Raw genomic sequence first — 15,685 nt, 5'->3', positions numbered from 1 at the left:
GCTGCTGCTCCCAGAGTGCGTGGTGACAGCTTTCCTGACAGCACACTTCACTCTCTTGCTGAAAGCTGCCATTCCCGGAGGAAGCACAGCACAATGGTGCGAGCACCTGTGCTCAGCCACCCCACAAACGCTACCTCAAGCCACCACCAGAGGCAGATCTGCAGCAAAGGAACAGCAAACCCACGCCACGGTCAAACCTCCCCTTTGTGCAGGGCACTAAGCTGACTGAGGGGACAGCTGCCACTTAAACCATCACAGCTTCCACTCCTTTCAGAATAGCTCGAATGGCAGGAAGAGTTCTTTAAACCTAGCACATACGAGTCCTGCAGACTGCCTCTAAAGCAATAGCTGGACATGAGGAAGCTACTAAAGCTTTGCCATGCCCGTATCCCTGGCTCAAATTTCCCCACAGAAAGTTAAAATCTTTTCTTAATAGAGATTTATGCTGGCAAAATTGTCGATCTTGCAAGAACTGTGGTATTCTGACATGACCTTTGTGATACCAGACTTACTTCAGAGTCTCTGCAAGGAAAAAACTCTGTTGCATGTTGTCATGGGTTGGGACCGTGGTGTAAACATCTCGGATGCCAGAAAAACCAGCCTCTACTCTGCAGTGTTTTTCCAGAGCCTGAGAAAGGAAAAGAAATCTCAGTAACACGCGACAGCACGGACCAACACGTTAATCATGGGCTGCACTGAAAGTCCACTTTACAAATCAAATTCAGAGTTTGTAGCAGCTTATGCCTGTCACTGAAGTTAACTGGTGGTTACTCCAGCCTGCAGGAATAAAGCTAGCTCTAATGCAATAGCAAGAGAAACATAAACTGCCTCAGCTGGGTGACTGATTGACCTTGACATTACACACAACAAAAACAGATCTCAAGTGGCAACTCCAGCTGCCTGCAGAGTCTCTTTTCCAGGGCACCAGATGAATGATGGTTCTGCCACTGAAATGCAGTCCCTGCTACAACGCAGGGCACGAGCTAGGAAGAGGTGAAGGACTTTCTGGTTGGGAAGTTGTAGAGGGAAGAAGACAATAAGACAAAGAGCAAAGCCAGGTTTGCTGATTTTCCCTGGTGAAACCAATGGTTCAGAGCACTCCAGATACAAGGCTGACTCCTTTTTGCAGAAAGCTGTCACATCAACATCAGGTTTTGCTGGCTGCAGCACTCTTATCCATGAACCTCTGCAGCTTTGACTGATTACATTTGCTACAACCAGCAAAGAAGCTGCACTGAATTGAGCTCTTTTGCTTACTTCTGCCCCACTGCAAATGTTTCTCAGTCCCTCCCGTTTTAAGTAACTTCTACTCTTTTTCCTGAACTTGAAGGAGAGATTCTTGTCAGAATCCAGCAGCCTAAAGGGAGTTTTCCAGCCATACCTTCACGACCTCCCAGCCCCACTGCCTGTACTTGACATCGTGTGTCAGCCTCCACATGTACACGTAGCTTTCCACCACTTCTGGGCGCAGGATGTAGTAGCGCTCGCTGAGTCTGGTTGCCATGGCTTCGGTCCCAGCATCAAAACGAAAGGCTTCAGGGCCAAGTTTGGTATCTAAACAAAATCACACACAGTAATAATCAGTTTGAGCAAGCAAGTAAACAGACTTCAGGTGCTTTTATGCTGTTCAGGAGGCAGACATTTGACTCGGGCTTGCATGAGGTCAGTAGAGAAGATCAATCACGCCTGTGTACACGCGTCAGAGTTACTGCTCACAGTCTGGCTACCATTTAAGCTGAGGATGAAGTGTTTCTGAGGATGAATACAACTGAAAAAGCAAAGACCTGGACCAGATTTGAGGGGAGAGAGCAGAGTTCATCACTGCCAACAAGTCAGGATCCAGGTGAGAGCATACAGAGGCTGAGCATTTCAAAGAGAAAAGCCAAACCCTGTGACTGGACCTGCCACCACTGAGACACTGATGCACTGCTCCCAGACTGGAGAGCTGTTGTTTCACAGTCACCAGTAGAGCAGATTGAGACACTTCAACAGCACTGGTGCATGGAAGCTATAAGGGGAAGCACCTGGGACCTGCAACCACTCCCTCTACCTTTCTTTCTTGTCTACTGACAGCCTTAGAAAAAGGACATCATGTGGATAGGGAAAGCTTAATCCATTTCACCGATATTTCATGAATAAAACATTGCAAGTACCTTGATTTTTTTCGAGTGCCCCTTATGCAAAGCTCTCAATCTCTCACAAACATCATCTACTATTCAAATCATGCCTTCAAGACCTACTTATATCATCATGCCACATCAGGCTTCTCTTGCTGCACCTATACACTTACACATGGCTGTGTTTCAGGCAGTCATTTCATTTTTATACATATTTTGCACGCTTTCTCTGGGCCCTCCTATCTACACGGGGATCTAATGGTGTCTGCTAGTTGTGCTATTTGCTGAGAGCTGGTGCACAGACACTCTGCACACAATGAGCCTGCAGAGATGACAGCACTGTAATCAGTGTGGGCAGGCCTGCCATTGTCCTTTTTATGCTGATGGATACTGTTAAAAGGTGAAAATTGGCTGCAGGCACTCACAGCCAGAGGATTTTTAGTTCGGGTGATTTGCTTTATTTCTCTAAGTGCTGGGGGGAAAAAAAAAGACCACTAAAAAAAAATAAACCACCTGCCTTATTTGCAAATATAATTTCAGGTTAACCTAAAGCTTGTTAGGCAAGCGTGCCAGACCACAACTGCCAATACAGTCGTGCTGATTTGGTGAAACAATCTTTGCAAACAGTGCAGACAGGATGTGTTTGACAAGGTCTTGGAAAGGTGACTGCTGCTTTTCTGCCTGCAGGCTCAGAAGAGCTACAGAGATGCTTTCAAAGAAAGGAGTAGAGTCCAAAGCAAGCTTATCTTGCTGAAAGCCCTGTAGGCAGAAAATTTACCCAGTCTCTCATTCATTGCCAGTCACTGCTCTCCCAAAGCACTGACTGATAAGCACACTGTGTAGGTGAAATACATTGTACTGGACTTGTGAAAATGAAAGACTTAACCAGTCTCTCCTTAAACAGCAGGGAAGGGATAAGTAATTTCATTTTTCCAGTTCCTATCAGCAGCTGCAGGTCTCCTGCTGGTCTTCTCAGCTGCTCTGCTCCATATACTGGGACACCTTGCAGTTAATCACTGTTAATCTCCTATTTTTGTTTGCACAGGGATGTGAAAGGACAGACTTGAACTGTAGTCTTGCTGGGAGAAGGTTAGGTCTGGGGCTGTTCTGGGACTGTTCTGGGAGGCAGGCCTACAATTCAGTTCTGGCTTCATCTCCCAGCTCTGCCACAAGGGCACACATCTGTCTCTCCCTCTGTTCCAGCTGTCTGCTATGCAACATACAGTTTTCTCTTCTAGATAAAAAAAAAGTGAAAATCAGAAGGAGGGAGGAAGATGTTGCTGATGCACCAAACTCTGCTGCAACCCTCTGCCACATGAAAACGGAGTCTCCCAAGCTGCAGACTCTTCCTTGCTAATGGTTTTCAGGCAGCCCGCAGGTTTACCTGAGCGTGCGTAGGACTCATGACATGTGTTTGTAATTGCTGCAGCAAGATCCATGTAGTGTTGCTTCCTCTCTTCTCCACCATGCTCAGCTCCCAGTGCTATCATGCCCCCAGAGAAGCAAGCCAGGTGGCCCATTTTGTGGTCCAAGATGCCGCCCCTCCATTCGGCGATGTAGGTCAATCCTCCCGCAGATTTTTTGACCAAATGCTTTTCTATTGCCTAAGGAGATGAAAAGCAAGACCGTAGGAGACTCAGTGGATCGGGTGAGGAGTGAATATCAGATGAACCCAAAGGCACACAACACTCAGCAGAAACAATCTGATGGACGACGTCCCCCACCAAAGACCCAGCGCTCCAACCTGCTCCTTACCTCCAGTGCATCATCATACATCTTTTTTGCTTCAGAGTCCTTCTTGTCTGACATCAGCCACGATTTGATGAGATACTCATAAAAGCTGTCTCCAAGCCCTCCAATAGAGACATGGTCTGCAGTGGGAAAGCCAAGAAAGAGCTCGGGTTCAGGACATGCAGTGTGTAGCTGTGCTAACAAGAGCAAATAACCACATCCTAGTTGCTGTCTTTTTCTTTCCTCCTTTCCAGTTTTCTCAGAAGAGTTTGGACATCACTTCTTAAGAAAGGAAGAAAGGTGGAAAGTGCAATCCAAAGAAAACCATTCCTTGCCTTTATAAAACATTTTACAAGTTCACTGAAGCCATTTGGATGCCATATTTTCCAAGTTATTGGTACGACAACTTGGAGATACTTCTCGTTTATGAAGCAATCATCATAAATCCCTGTCCCATAAACAAAGTGCAATGGCAGGTACTGACAGACCTCTGCCTACACAAAGCTGCCAGGTGCCGACTGCCTGCCTCAGGAAAAGGAGAGCACATGTTAGATCAGCTATAGATGCCAGAAACGGGCTGCTGCAGGGACCTCCAGGTTCTGCCATTGGTATTCCTGTCTCATCGCTGGATGGGAAAGGCTGCTGGAGCATTAAAACGATAGTGTCAGGTGTAAGGATGTGCACAGGGTATTTTTCTTCTGGAAAACTCCAATTTTCAAAGCTACCTTGTTAGATGCTTTGACCTCAGCCGAGAGGACGCTAACAAACTGCACACTGACACAGGAAGGACAGCTGCAGGTTTCTGCCTGGCAGGGAACTGCTGGATTTATATCTTTAAACCACACCACAGAGGAAAAAGCAACAGCAATTCTCTGAAGCAGCCAAAAACTCCCCTTCTTAGAAGAACAAGAGAAATTGCCCCCCATGGACTGAACAGTCCCTGTTAATTAACTGTGTCTACCTCTGTGCCTGCACGCTTCCTCATTTTAAATGTAAGCAGGTGCAGCAGAGTTTTGGAATTAGCTGCTCAGATTTTGATTTCTCCTTTTATTGTACATACCTGATGCCCCCAGGCTTGTTCTACCTGCTAAGTCCCACCACTAGGAGAGATCAACAGCCACGCGTTCTCCTGACCTTAAAAGCAAACACGCCTCCCACAGTATGTCCAACGATCCATGGAACAATCCATAGCACAACAGTGAGATCAGGCACATGGATCCAGGAGGACAAAACAAACAGAAGAGGACAGAGCATTTACAAACAACGGCTGCACGGTGCGTCTCCAAAGAGATCTCTGTGATCTTAAGTGTGTCGCTGTAAAACCACCATAGCAGGAGCTCTGGTACATAATTACTTTCCATATGGCAGCAGCTCTGCCAGCATTTCCCTCTGAGGCACCGTGCACAAACAAATCCTTCCTTTCAGCAGGGGACTGAGCCCTGATATCCTGAAGGTAACAACTGCAGGTACAGCACTGCCTCTTCATGTAGGATTGCTGCTCAGCCAGGTCAAAGATTCGCCTCTTAAGAAAATCACTGCAATTCCAAGAAAAACACCTTCCTGCAAAGAGCTTTAATGATGAGAGAAAATGAGAGTCTGGCACCTACAGGGAACATCTCTGTGGCAGACAGCAGCTGCCTCCCCACTTTGGCCCTAATCTATCTTGCATCAGCAACGTTGTAGATGCAGAAGAGGCTGATTAGCCTTTTCTCTCACTGGAAGATGAATTCAGACCACAAATGTCACATTATGAGCAACAGCCACAGCAGTCTGTGCTGTCAGTTGCCCCCATGACGTGAAAGCCTAAGAGAATGAACACCCATCCTCCTTTTGTGCAAGTTTCCATCCCCAGAAAAAAATAATCAGAGGCTACTTCTAATAATCTCTGAGCACCAGCAGGCAATGGGCCCATCTGTATGACAGCAAGGAACAGAGTTCAGAACAGCGAAGCCAAATTCGCAGACAGAAATAGAGTTAGTGGTAGAAAAGATTAATCCTGAGTATCAAGCTGAGTATTTTAGACATCTGAATTAAAAGCACAGCTCTTCAGTTTCCCAAGGATTCAATCATGATGAGTTATGGCAACAGCAGATCGAAGAGGCAGGCACTCCTCCTCTCAGCACCAACGAATAGCAAGCATTAGGGCTGCTTCTGGGGAGGTGTCACATCAGCTGTTGGGAACAGCACAAAGGAAGCAGCACTGCAAGGGTGAAGTAGAAGACTGGAAATTGGTTTCTCAGGTGCAACATCTCACAGCAGCTCTGCAGAGACGAATGTGGAGGGAAAGCTGAACTGCTTTGGAATGAGTGGGAAGATCAATCCTTGGGACAAACAGAGAAGCCTATTTTCTTTCTTCACAGACAGATCTGGTTTAACAGACGGCTGCACTCACTCAAGATACTTTGCTGGGACACTGCTCAGCCAATCTCTGACCCTGACCATCGCTTCCTAAAACAGAAGAACAGACCAAAATGCACCATGAGCACAAACTGATACCTACGCTGCACCCAGTTCCCCGTCACTGGGCTGAGAAAGTTGGGATAAAGGCCCTGTGGTTTCTCCACTCTTTTCAGGACTTTACGGATGTTGAGCACCTAGGAGAGATCAGAGACAGGAACCGTGTTACTTCTCTGCTGGAAAGAAACAACGTCAGTAGTTCTCACCATCGCTGAGAGTTCTGCCACTCACCAGTGTCACCCTTGGCTGAACACAGCCCACAGCACTGCAAACCATGCAAGCAGAACCTAACGATGTGGTTCTGCAGTGAGAGACCTTCCTGCTGCACTCCTCAGTGCTGTCCAGTTCTGTGGGATTCTAACAGTGGTCCTACAAACCCTGCAAGGCCCCAGTTCTGCAACCATCAGAAGCAGTTTCCCAGCACTGGGTCAGAAAGAATCCCAAAGGGTGGAAATGGATGGGAGGTGGAAGGTGATTTCATTTTTCAAGACAGAAATGGACAGGAGCAGCAGGGATGAGTGACTCACACATACTTACATTCACCATGTGGTCACTCCATGAGATGAGCTGGTGCCTTCAGTTTCAACAACCAACAGCCCCTTTTATATGCTCGAGAAGTTTTACACTCCAAAGCCTCTCTTGGCTTCACCCCAATTAAATCCAACAAGCCTTTCCCATAAGGGACATCATTAAATGAGAAGCAGCATAAATATTCTACTAAAGCCCACAGAGCAGCTAATATGCTCTATAAACCTTTTATAAAATCAGACAATCTGTGCGTAAAAGCTGGCTACAGACTGCAGTTGATGCTTCCAACCAAGTCGTCAGGCTGCATAATATTTACTGAATTTTTGTAGCACGGTGTTTGAATAAAGACACAGATGGATTTCATTCCTGCTAAAATCACACAAGTCTCAAGCTGCAAATTAATGAGTTGATCTGTTTCTCTGAAGTCATTTCCCACAGGATGGGCTGTTTGAGCCCCTATCATCCTACGTTTTCTCTCTCAGAGGGCATAAAGATGAATGGCTCACAATCTCTGTAGCACACAGCAGACATGGGCAGCTCAGGGGAGTCCAATAGAAAAGTTCTGTCCTTACAACTCCACGGGCGTAAGAGACAAAGAGGAAAATATGTTACACTGGGGACAGTGGCTTGGTTTGGCTCAAAATACCACAGTTTGAACCTGGAATACAGATGCAATTCTGGCTGTCAGTGTCACATCTTCTTGCACTCGTGTTTTCAGTGCTCACTTCTCCCTTCCTGCCTTACAGGTAATGGAAAGAGGCAGCTGAAGGGGCCGGCAGCAAATGTAAATGCTCAGAGGAAACATTGGGGTTAATGCCTTACAGAGCCAGTTGGTGCAATGGACCCACGAGCAGAGTTTAGTGACCCTTTTAGGGAGCTGGTGCATAGGATGCTCTGAGTCTTGTGACCTTCGCACCCTGCAGGATGGAGGTTTCTGAACTCACGTCCCACTCTGGAAGGTTTCTGCTCTGCAAGCTGTATTGGTGTTGGGAAGAGGGGAGAGCTGCCATGCTCCCTGCTGCAGGCAAACCAAGGTGCTGCTCTACTCCAACCCTGCCCCACAAGGATGAAGTTTCCAACGATGAGGTTGGGAGTACTTGCCTTTTCTGCAAACACTGGGTTGCCAGAGAGCTCGGTGAGGTGCAGGAATTCTAAGTGCAAGGTACCAAATTCTGCTAAGATGCTGCTTCCGGCAGATGCCCAACCCCAACTCCAACTCATGCCGCTGCAAGGAGAGAAAAGGAAGCCTTCAGTGCCAGGAAAACACAGTCAAAGCCTGAGGTCACCCCGCTGCCCCAGTGCAAACCACACCTTTCCTTCTTGTACTCCACTGCCCCAGACTGCAGCTCTGCACCTCTCTGAAAGCTGCACAGACCCTGAAGGTGACCTCACGGCCCATGGGTCAAAATAGCCTCTGCAGGTTCTTGCTGAGGGAAGTGTGGCTGAGCTACCTCACAAGCAGCATGACTTTTATTTTCACTTCTCTTTGCAAGAACTGCTTGTTGTTGGTACAGATGAGGCAGCACATTTCCAGTGTTTCTGGGGGAGAGCAGCAGATAGCATCTAAAAGCCAGGCTATGAAAACAGAAGTGCTTATGTTGTTTACGAGAGCCTAAAACCAACGATCTTTCTGAGGCAAAAAAGGTTTCTCCTCCATGTCGTGTAAAGAAAACCATGCCAGGTCCAGAGCACTTTGTTTCACCTCCAGGCCAAAAAAGCTATTAGATAAGCAAGATGCTCCCAGCTTCAGGCAGCTCAGTCACTCACTGCCACCCATCAGGCTTCCCTCCGGAGGGTCAGGATGCTCTATGACCAATTTTTGCTTTGAAGACATCACGGCTAAAATGGGCACCCCAATAACATCAGGTATTAATGGATGAAAGCGTTTGTGGATGGGCTGAAAGGCTCAGAGTTCTGCCCAGAGTAACACTGGTGTGAGGGACATGTTGGAAACATCTGCTGGACCTGGCAGCGCTGTCCCTAGGATGAGTGTACTAATGAGTGTACTAATGAGTGTACTAATTGATCCTGATTGCTTGGTGTTCTCTTACCTATCACCAATTTCTGCACTGAAGGCAGACTGTAACAAATATGACCTCACGAGCAAACTGCTTCCTGAGCTAGTTTAGATGAGAGTTCAGAAGCAGCTGAATGAGGCTGTGTTAATTGCAACAGCAGCTCTCTGGGATCACAGTGGCTGACAACCCTCCCCTGGGAACTTCCACCCAAAAAAATGCAGCAAGCCACTGCCTGCAGGGACCCTGCTGCCAAGAATCCAAGCTCTGGGTGACAAATCACAGTAAAACTCAGGGAGAAGTGGTCTGGAGGAAGCAGAGTATGTCTGCTATTTGCCTGGGGTTAAAGAACAGCCTAAAAATGACCCCGTGCAGGAAAACATTTTTTCAGCATTAGACTAGACAAACTGGATCTTCACACGTGCCCTATTTTACAGCATCTCAGAAGAAACCACCTTTTCAAGGATCCTCATCTGCAAGACAAAGGAAGGTGCTTCTTCAGCCCCTTTTCCTTAAACTCTGCCCAGTGCAGCAACACCAAAAGCGACTGTAGCATCTTCCCTCAATTCAAAGCAGCAAAACGGTGCCAAGCCAAAGGAGAGACCAGGAGAGGAGGGTGATGAGGAAGGATTTGGGAACACAGAGAGCTTAGGGAAGCTGTGAAGAAGAGGAGTCAGGGAGCTGGAACAGGAGAGAAATCAAAGCATAACACAGTGCAGAACAGCAGCTTTTAGAAGATGATGTACTCCAGGAGCTGGCAGACAACGTGGCAATCATGCCAGGATGGAAACCAATATCCTCTATGGGATACGATACTGGAGCCTGTGTGAAAACACATGGCCATAGGGAAACCCAGCACTGGGGAGGGGACAAGAGGAAAATGCCCTGTGAGGTGTAGGAACAGAGAAAGGCAGCTAGCTATAGGAAGAAGGGATGGAGATAACTTTCTATCTGGGTCCTCAAAAATTGACTTAAAGCCAACTTTTGTTTGTTTCACATTTCTGAACACCGTTCCTACCCACCTATGAAAGCTGCCACCAACAAAAGCCTACACATGCTACAAGACCTGTGCTTTCGAGCTGATGAGATCTCTGCAATTAGGATCTGCTTGGAGATGTTGAACTGGTGAGGCAATCCCTTCTTGCCAAACTCTTCTGGGCTCTGGCTTGGCCCTGACACTCGGGTTCTCACAGCATCACTTCTTTGCTCAGTTTCCATTTCCCCACGCTATCTCAAACTGAATAACTCATGGCCTCTGGCTGTTCATCACGTTCCAGCACTAGTAGGACAACAGATTTAGCTCACGTCATCCTTACTGCTAAATCACTTGTCGCTCCAAGCCCTCACAGCCGATTCGTAGCCCTGATGCCAGAGCTCATGCCAGTAACATGGCGGATTGCAGGCTCGGTTTCATTCTTATTTTCTTTGCACTTAGAAAAGGTCATCAGCAAAACATTTGGGGAATGTCTAGCCAGACACAGATGGTTTCAATTGTCTTCACAAAGGGCACGGGAGGATTTGGCATTTCTGTGAAAGGTTAGTCTATGTCGAGTCCTTATCAGTTACAGAAGAAGCAAAATGTCTCTTCTGTAAAAAGAGACCAAGTCCTGGTGGCAGTGGATTGAATTTTCAGTAGGACGACATGCAGATGGAACAACCAAAGGGTGACAGTGGGATTTAAGCAATGGATCACCACGAGCCAAACATCTGACAGTCTTGCACTTCACAGATGGGAGCCAAACAGGAGATCTGGGCTGAGAGATGAGTAACGATTTTCATGGCTGCTGTTCTGAGTTTTGCAAGAGGGGAGGATGAAAGGTTTTGTTAACCCACATTTCCTGCTGTCTGTGCCTCAGCTGGCATGCAGCTTTTAGCCAGGGGAATTTGTCAGTAGGCATCAAGAACCAATGAGCCCTTATTGGCAGGGAACAATGTCTGCTGGTGAGAATCAGAGTCTAGCCTGCAAGTTTGCCTCTCTTTTCCAAGCGCCCTTCAACAAGCCATTTAACCCAGTTCTCCTAAAGCTCCCCTCCAGCAGGAGGCCACCACCTACCTGAAATCAAATGCTGTGGCAAATCAAATGCTGTGTGAAGGCTACACACCTGGCTGAGTGCTGCCAGCAGGGAGAGAAGCAGAGGATCAGTATCTCCGCCCTTTCTAGCAGCAAAAAAGTCAGTCAGTCCCATCCTGTTTCTTTCCAAATCTCTACAAAAACTGAACCTGGATAAATGCATGTGCATCTGATTGGGTACACTGCAAAACAGACTACAAATAACCTTTCAAAGAAAATGAGAATGAAGAAAATGCTACTGCAGCAGGGAGGCCTGCCAAGAATTAGAGGAAGAAACTGTGGATAGTCCAACATTAATAAAACACAGCTGGCTTTGAGTCACCTGCAATCTCTGCCAAGGCACTTCTTGGTTCTGAGCTGGCAAAACAAATGACCTCGAAGAATCTGCTCTAGAGGGGGGGCAGCTCTGAGAAAGTGCTGCTGCTCCTGCTTGGGTGCTGCTCTTTTACATTCAGTAATAAAATGACATGCTGGTAAGGACACGTGTCTTGCCTGCCCAGATTTATGACGCCACGTGGGATACCAGTGGGAGTGTTAAAAGCTGGCAGGAGTTTCTCTCCGAGCTCCAGAGCTTTACTCTTGAACACCTGTTAAGAGAAAAAGAGAGGATCAGTGTCTGATGGACTGCTCACGAACACCAGTCCCCTTGGATTCTTTGAAGCCCACCTCAAACTAACCATTATAGAAACCTAACAGCACTGTACACCATGCAGCTCTACCACTTACAGATCCACTGCGTGACGGATTTGAACCAAAAGTGGATGGGCTCAGCTGTCTACTGAAATATCCTCCAAAAAATCCGTTCTCGAGTCACCTGCCAAACCCTCAAGCTGTATGAGAGCACACAGAATGCCCCAAATACCCCAGCAACAAATTTCAGTGATCTGAACTGACCCAAAGGCTGTTCTTTTGGGACAAATCCCATGATTTTCCCGGTGTGGAAGTGCATGCTGAATTAAAATCAAAATACATCTGCGAAGCCCTGTCAGATTTACAACATGTTTGTCTACCTGTTGTTAACTCCAGACACAAAAAACACAATTTCCAAGGATCAATCTTTAGCTGGCAACTCAGTTCCATGAGGGATTCATAGTTCTATGGCTAAGCTGTTCCCTTCCCATTCATAATGCCTGAGTTTTTGAGCTTTCAAATCAAATTACAGCTTATGGTGCCTTGCAGCACGAAATCATCATACATAATTATTTTGGAACAAACTGCTGTAAGCACTAATCTTTGCTCCAAAGCTTAGTCCAGATCAAGAGAAGCTTGTAGGTGACTTAAGAGATAAAACAGAAGCCTTTTACCTCTACCCCCCTCCTGTATCAGCCCAAGCTGTCACAGTAATTCCAAGAAAGAAGGAATTCACTGCTCCAAAATCACAGCACTGAGGAAAACTGAGCTCTCCTGGGGGCTATCAGCCTACTGATGTGCTTACAAGTAAGTAGGGATTTGATTCAGAAGTCAAAGCCAGAAGACAGGGACTTGCACTTTGCCAGGCTGAACCTGGTGAGTGTATGGCAGGTGCTGCCCTGGCTGCATTTCCAGAGGTCACTGCTGGAGTTCTACAGTTTAATGTGGTTTCTTTTTGCTGTTGACCTGAAGCCTGCTGAAGCTGTGACTGGGCATGGCCTTGAGTGAGGGCACGAGAGAGTCTGGGCACTTTGAGAGTTTGCCCAGACAGGAATTACAGACAGAAGTCATTCCTGAAAGTGATTTAAATGCAACCCAATTAACAGTGTGGCTGCAATGGTGCCACTTTGCAGTGATGAACCGTCCCATCCTACTACAAACACAGTCAGCATATGGCACAAGAGCTAAACTCTCATTTAACAGCCAGTCTTACAGCTCTTTCACTCACAAAACTCCCCCCATGGAACAGAATTGTTGCTTCCTTAAGACTTCTGGAGCAAAGCAATGACCTCTTAATCTCCCTACAGCCAGATGTAAAATTCCAGTCTGGCTGTATTACAAAACAGATTACAGCTCTAAGTCCTCGCCTCTGTCAGGATGGAGAGTAAGAAGGGAAGTGGAAGTGAGAGCCTCCTGCTTTAAGCAGCACTGCAGGAGGAAGGCAGCACCCACGAATGGCTGCTCCACCACAGCACAATGTGGGCTCAGCCCCCAGCACCAGCACACTGCATGGAGCTGCACCACTGTCACAAGAGCTGGCAGAACACAGGAACCTGCCTGGCAGCTTGACAGGCCCTCCTTCCCTGTGTCCCAAGGCACTTTATCTGACAAATAAATGCTGCAGACTGTTCAGACAAAGTTTGGAGCAATTGCCACTGACCAGTTGCCTTCCTTTGGTTGGAGCAGGACTTGGAGTGATGTTTGATGTAATACTGCCCACTTTAGAATACAAAGGAACAGCAATAAACACACCATCACTGCAAGTGCCATTTCAGTGGAGAGCAACGTATCCAAACTGCTCACCAACAGGAGAAGTCTGTGCAAATGAGGCATTCAAAGCAATCACACGAGAATTAAAGAATATGAGTGGCGTTTCAATATACACAAAAGCAACAGGTTTAGCCTGCTGTTATGGTGAGATCATCCGGTGCTCAGAGAAAAGCTGCTGGAGAAACCTTTCAGTTCAGTCTTGCTAACAGTGTGATGCACAGAGCTGCTGGCACAAACCTCTTCTCCAGTTAAGTAGTACGCAGCCAGCAGTCCTCCGATGTAGCGGATGTTCACCTCGAACAAGGATGCTTCTCCATTCTGAAAACACAAAGTGATACACCTGACTGCCAAGGCCACACACAGAAATAGCAGCTGAGGTGAGCAGACTGCAGGCAGATCCCCAGGTCTCCCAGGCCTACTGCAGCACACCTTCCCATCTCAATGCACTTTGTTTGCTCTACAGCGATAGCAGGAGCCCAAGGGGAAGAGAAGCACCCAAACTGCCCATTCATCTCCTGCTAACAATATCTAAACCAGTTAAGGAGGATTTATTGCCCAGCCATTCAACTCTGTCTTGGATTACACTTTGCAAATCTCTACCAGAGGTGTGTTTTAAAGAACAAACTGCACAGCCACGTGGAAGAACGCTCTCTACTTTTTGGTGAAGACTGCATCGCATTCAATAGACTGAAGCACTTCCTGCACAAGGAAGGTTCTGTCATTCAAGGACTCAGCCCAGTTTGCAGGATCAGAAAGGCCCACAGTGTGCATGCAGTCTTGGGCGTGCTTAGGGAGAGACAAACTGCACGACAGCCATCTGCACCAGAGACAGCAGACAGAGATGGATACGGTTCACTGAATCAATCACTCAAGAGCCACTCACCTGGAACAAGTGTTGCTCTACCCACCCAACCCACGATCAGCAAATGTCAGAAGGACTGCATTCAAAACAGAGCACGGGCTCCCAGCTGGTCGGTCTGCATGATAAATGATTCCTACCCACATGCAAATGCGTAAAGCCGCAAAACGGAAAGATGTTTTGCCAACACAGCACTTTCAGTGAGCAGGGCAAAGTGAAGGGGACACCCAGCCCTGTGCACCAGGCTGTTCCCTCCGCAGGCTACAAACCAGAGCAAACGCTCCCTTGAGATGAAGCCTGAAATGCCAGGAGGCAGTGCAGGGCACCCAGTCTCCAACTGGGCCTTGGGAGTCCCTGCCTCACTCTTTGGGACTGCCAGAGCCACTTGCACAGAACAATTTTGAATTAACCTCTCTGCTCCTCTCTGCTGGGCTTTCTGACACCACCAATCAACCCTCAGCATTCATCCTTGTCTCTGCAGATCAGCCTATTCCACAGACTAAGATTAAAAGCTTTTATGAGATCCAGATGAATTATTTCCCAGTTGATTTTGTCCCTTGTTTATCGATTTAGTAACGCTGAGAGCATCCACCCAATTTATCAAATGCAGTCTTCCTTTTATGAACATGTGAATGCCAGTCGTGCCCACCCACATGATGAGGCAGCTGCATGCATTTTTCTCCGTGGCAGACAACGAAGCTGGCATTCAAACAGAAAAGCTGGAGCTGTGGTTGGATTTGAACACTCTCTGTATTCCACTGATGAGATTCCATCAGCTCTCCCAGGAATCACAGAATGGTTTGGGTTGGAAAGGACAGCAGTGATCACCTACGTAGCTCGCTCCAAAAGTAGCGCCCCCTTCAAAGCTCCCCTCCTCAAACTGGGGTTGGACACGATGATCTCTGGAGGTCCCTTCCAACCCCTACAATTCTGTGATTCTGTGAAATGACTCTTAAAAAGGCTCTGCAATTACAACTGGCCAAACACGCAGCGAGGCTTCTGTGATGCAGACGGGCACTGCCAGTAATTGACTCACCACATTCAAGTCAAAACTCTTCTCCACCCATGTTTTTGCTTCTTGGAATTCCTCCTCCAGTTCCATGATGTACAGAGTATCTAAGGCATCTACCACCGTAGCTCCTCGAAGACCTCCTGCAGTGCAAGCAGAACAGTGTGATGAAAGCACTCCTTTTTTTGTCTCTACATGATTCTGCAGGAGCTGAGACAAGCAGGCCCTCCTAGTCCCAGCAATGGGGATCTCTGGATGGGACCCAGAGTGACCACAGCCTCGGCTGAGATCTTCTGGGAGGACCTGTGAGCTCTGCCACCCAAAAGATATTGCTCTGAGAAGTCAACTTTCAAAGGCCTGATCCTGTTCAGAAATAACCTCCAAAGAACAGCTCCAGATCCATACTCTAAACATCAGTCATGACTGCAACCCTTGGACTTGTTTCTCAGCTCGTCTCAGACAAAACGTTCAGGCAATTCCAATTCTAATCTCTGCTCA

General features: G+C 47.3%; 1 protein-coding gene across 2 annotated transcripts in view; it reads right to left on the bottom strand.

Annotated features, from left to right (window-relative positions):
• MAN1C1 (mannosidase alpha class 1C member 1) overlaps window positions 1–15,685 on the bottom strand; it is a 43,466-nt gene that overhangs the window by 1,592 nt on the left and 26,189 nt on the right. Inside the window, exons 3-11 of one of the 2 annotated variants that reach the window (XM_052698847.1) lie at window positions 15,215–15,330; window positions 13,557–13,637; window positions 11,412–11,506; window positions 7,935–8,058; window positions 6,349–6,442; window positions 3,873–3,988; window positions 3,502–3,721; window positions 1,382–1,554; window positions 513–628 (exon numbers count right to left, since the gene is read on the bottom strand). In XM_052698847.1, coding sequence (XP_052554807.1) covers window positions 513–628; window positions 1,382–1,554; window positions 3,502–3,721; window positions 3,873–3,988; window positions 6,349–6,442; window positions 7,935–8,058; window positions 11,412–11,506; window positions 13,557–13,637; window positions 15,215–15,330 — 1,135 coding nt within the window. Of the gene's footprint in view, window positions 1–508; window positions 629–1,381; window positions 1,555–3,501; window positions 3,722–3,872; window positions 3,989–6,348; window positions 6,443–7,934; window positions 8,059–11,411; window positions 11,507–13,556; window positions 13,638–15,214; window positions 15,331–15,685 lie in introns of those variants that run through there. The other variant, XM_052698848.1, reaches the window with a different exon arrangement.

The sequence above is a fragment of the Tympanuchus pallidicinctus genome, unplaced genomic scaffold (genome assembly GCF_026119805.1).
Source record: "Tympanuchus pallidicinctus isolate F22 unplaced genomic scaffold, pur_lepc_1.0 scaffold33, whole genome shotgun sequence".
NCBI lineage: Eukaryota > Metazoa > Chordata > Aves > Galliformes > Phasianidae > Tympanuchus > Tympanuchus pallidicinctus.
Note: the sequence above shows the minus strand (reverse complement) of the source record. Positions and strands in the feature narration are given on the sequence as shown.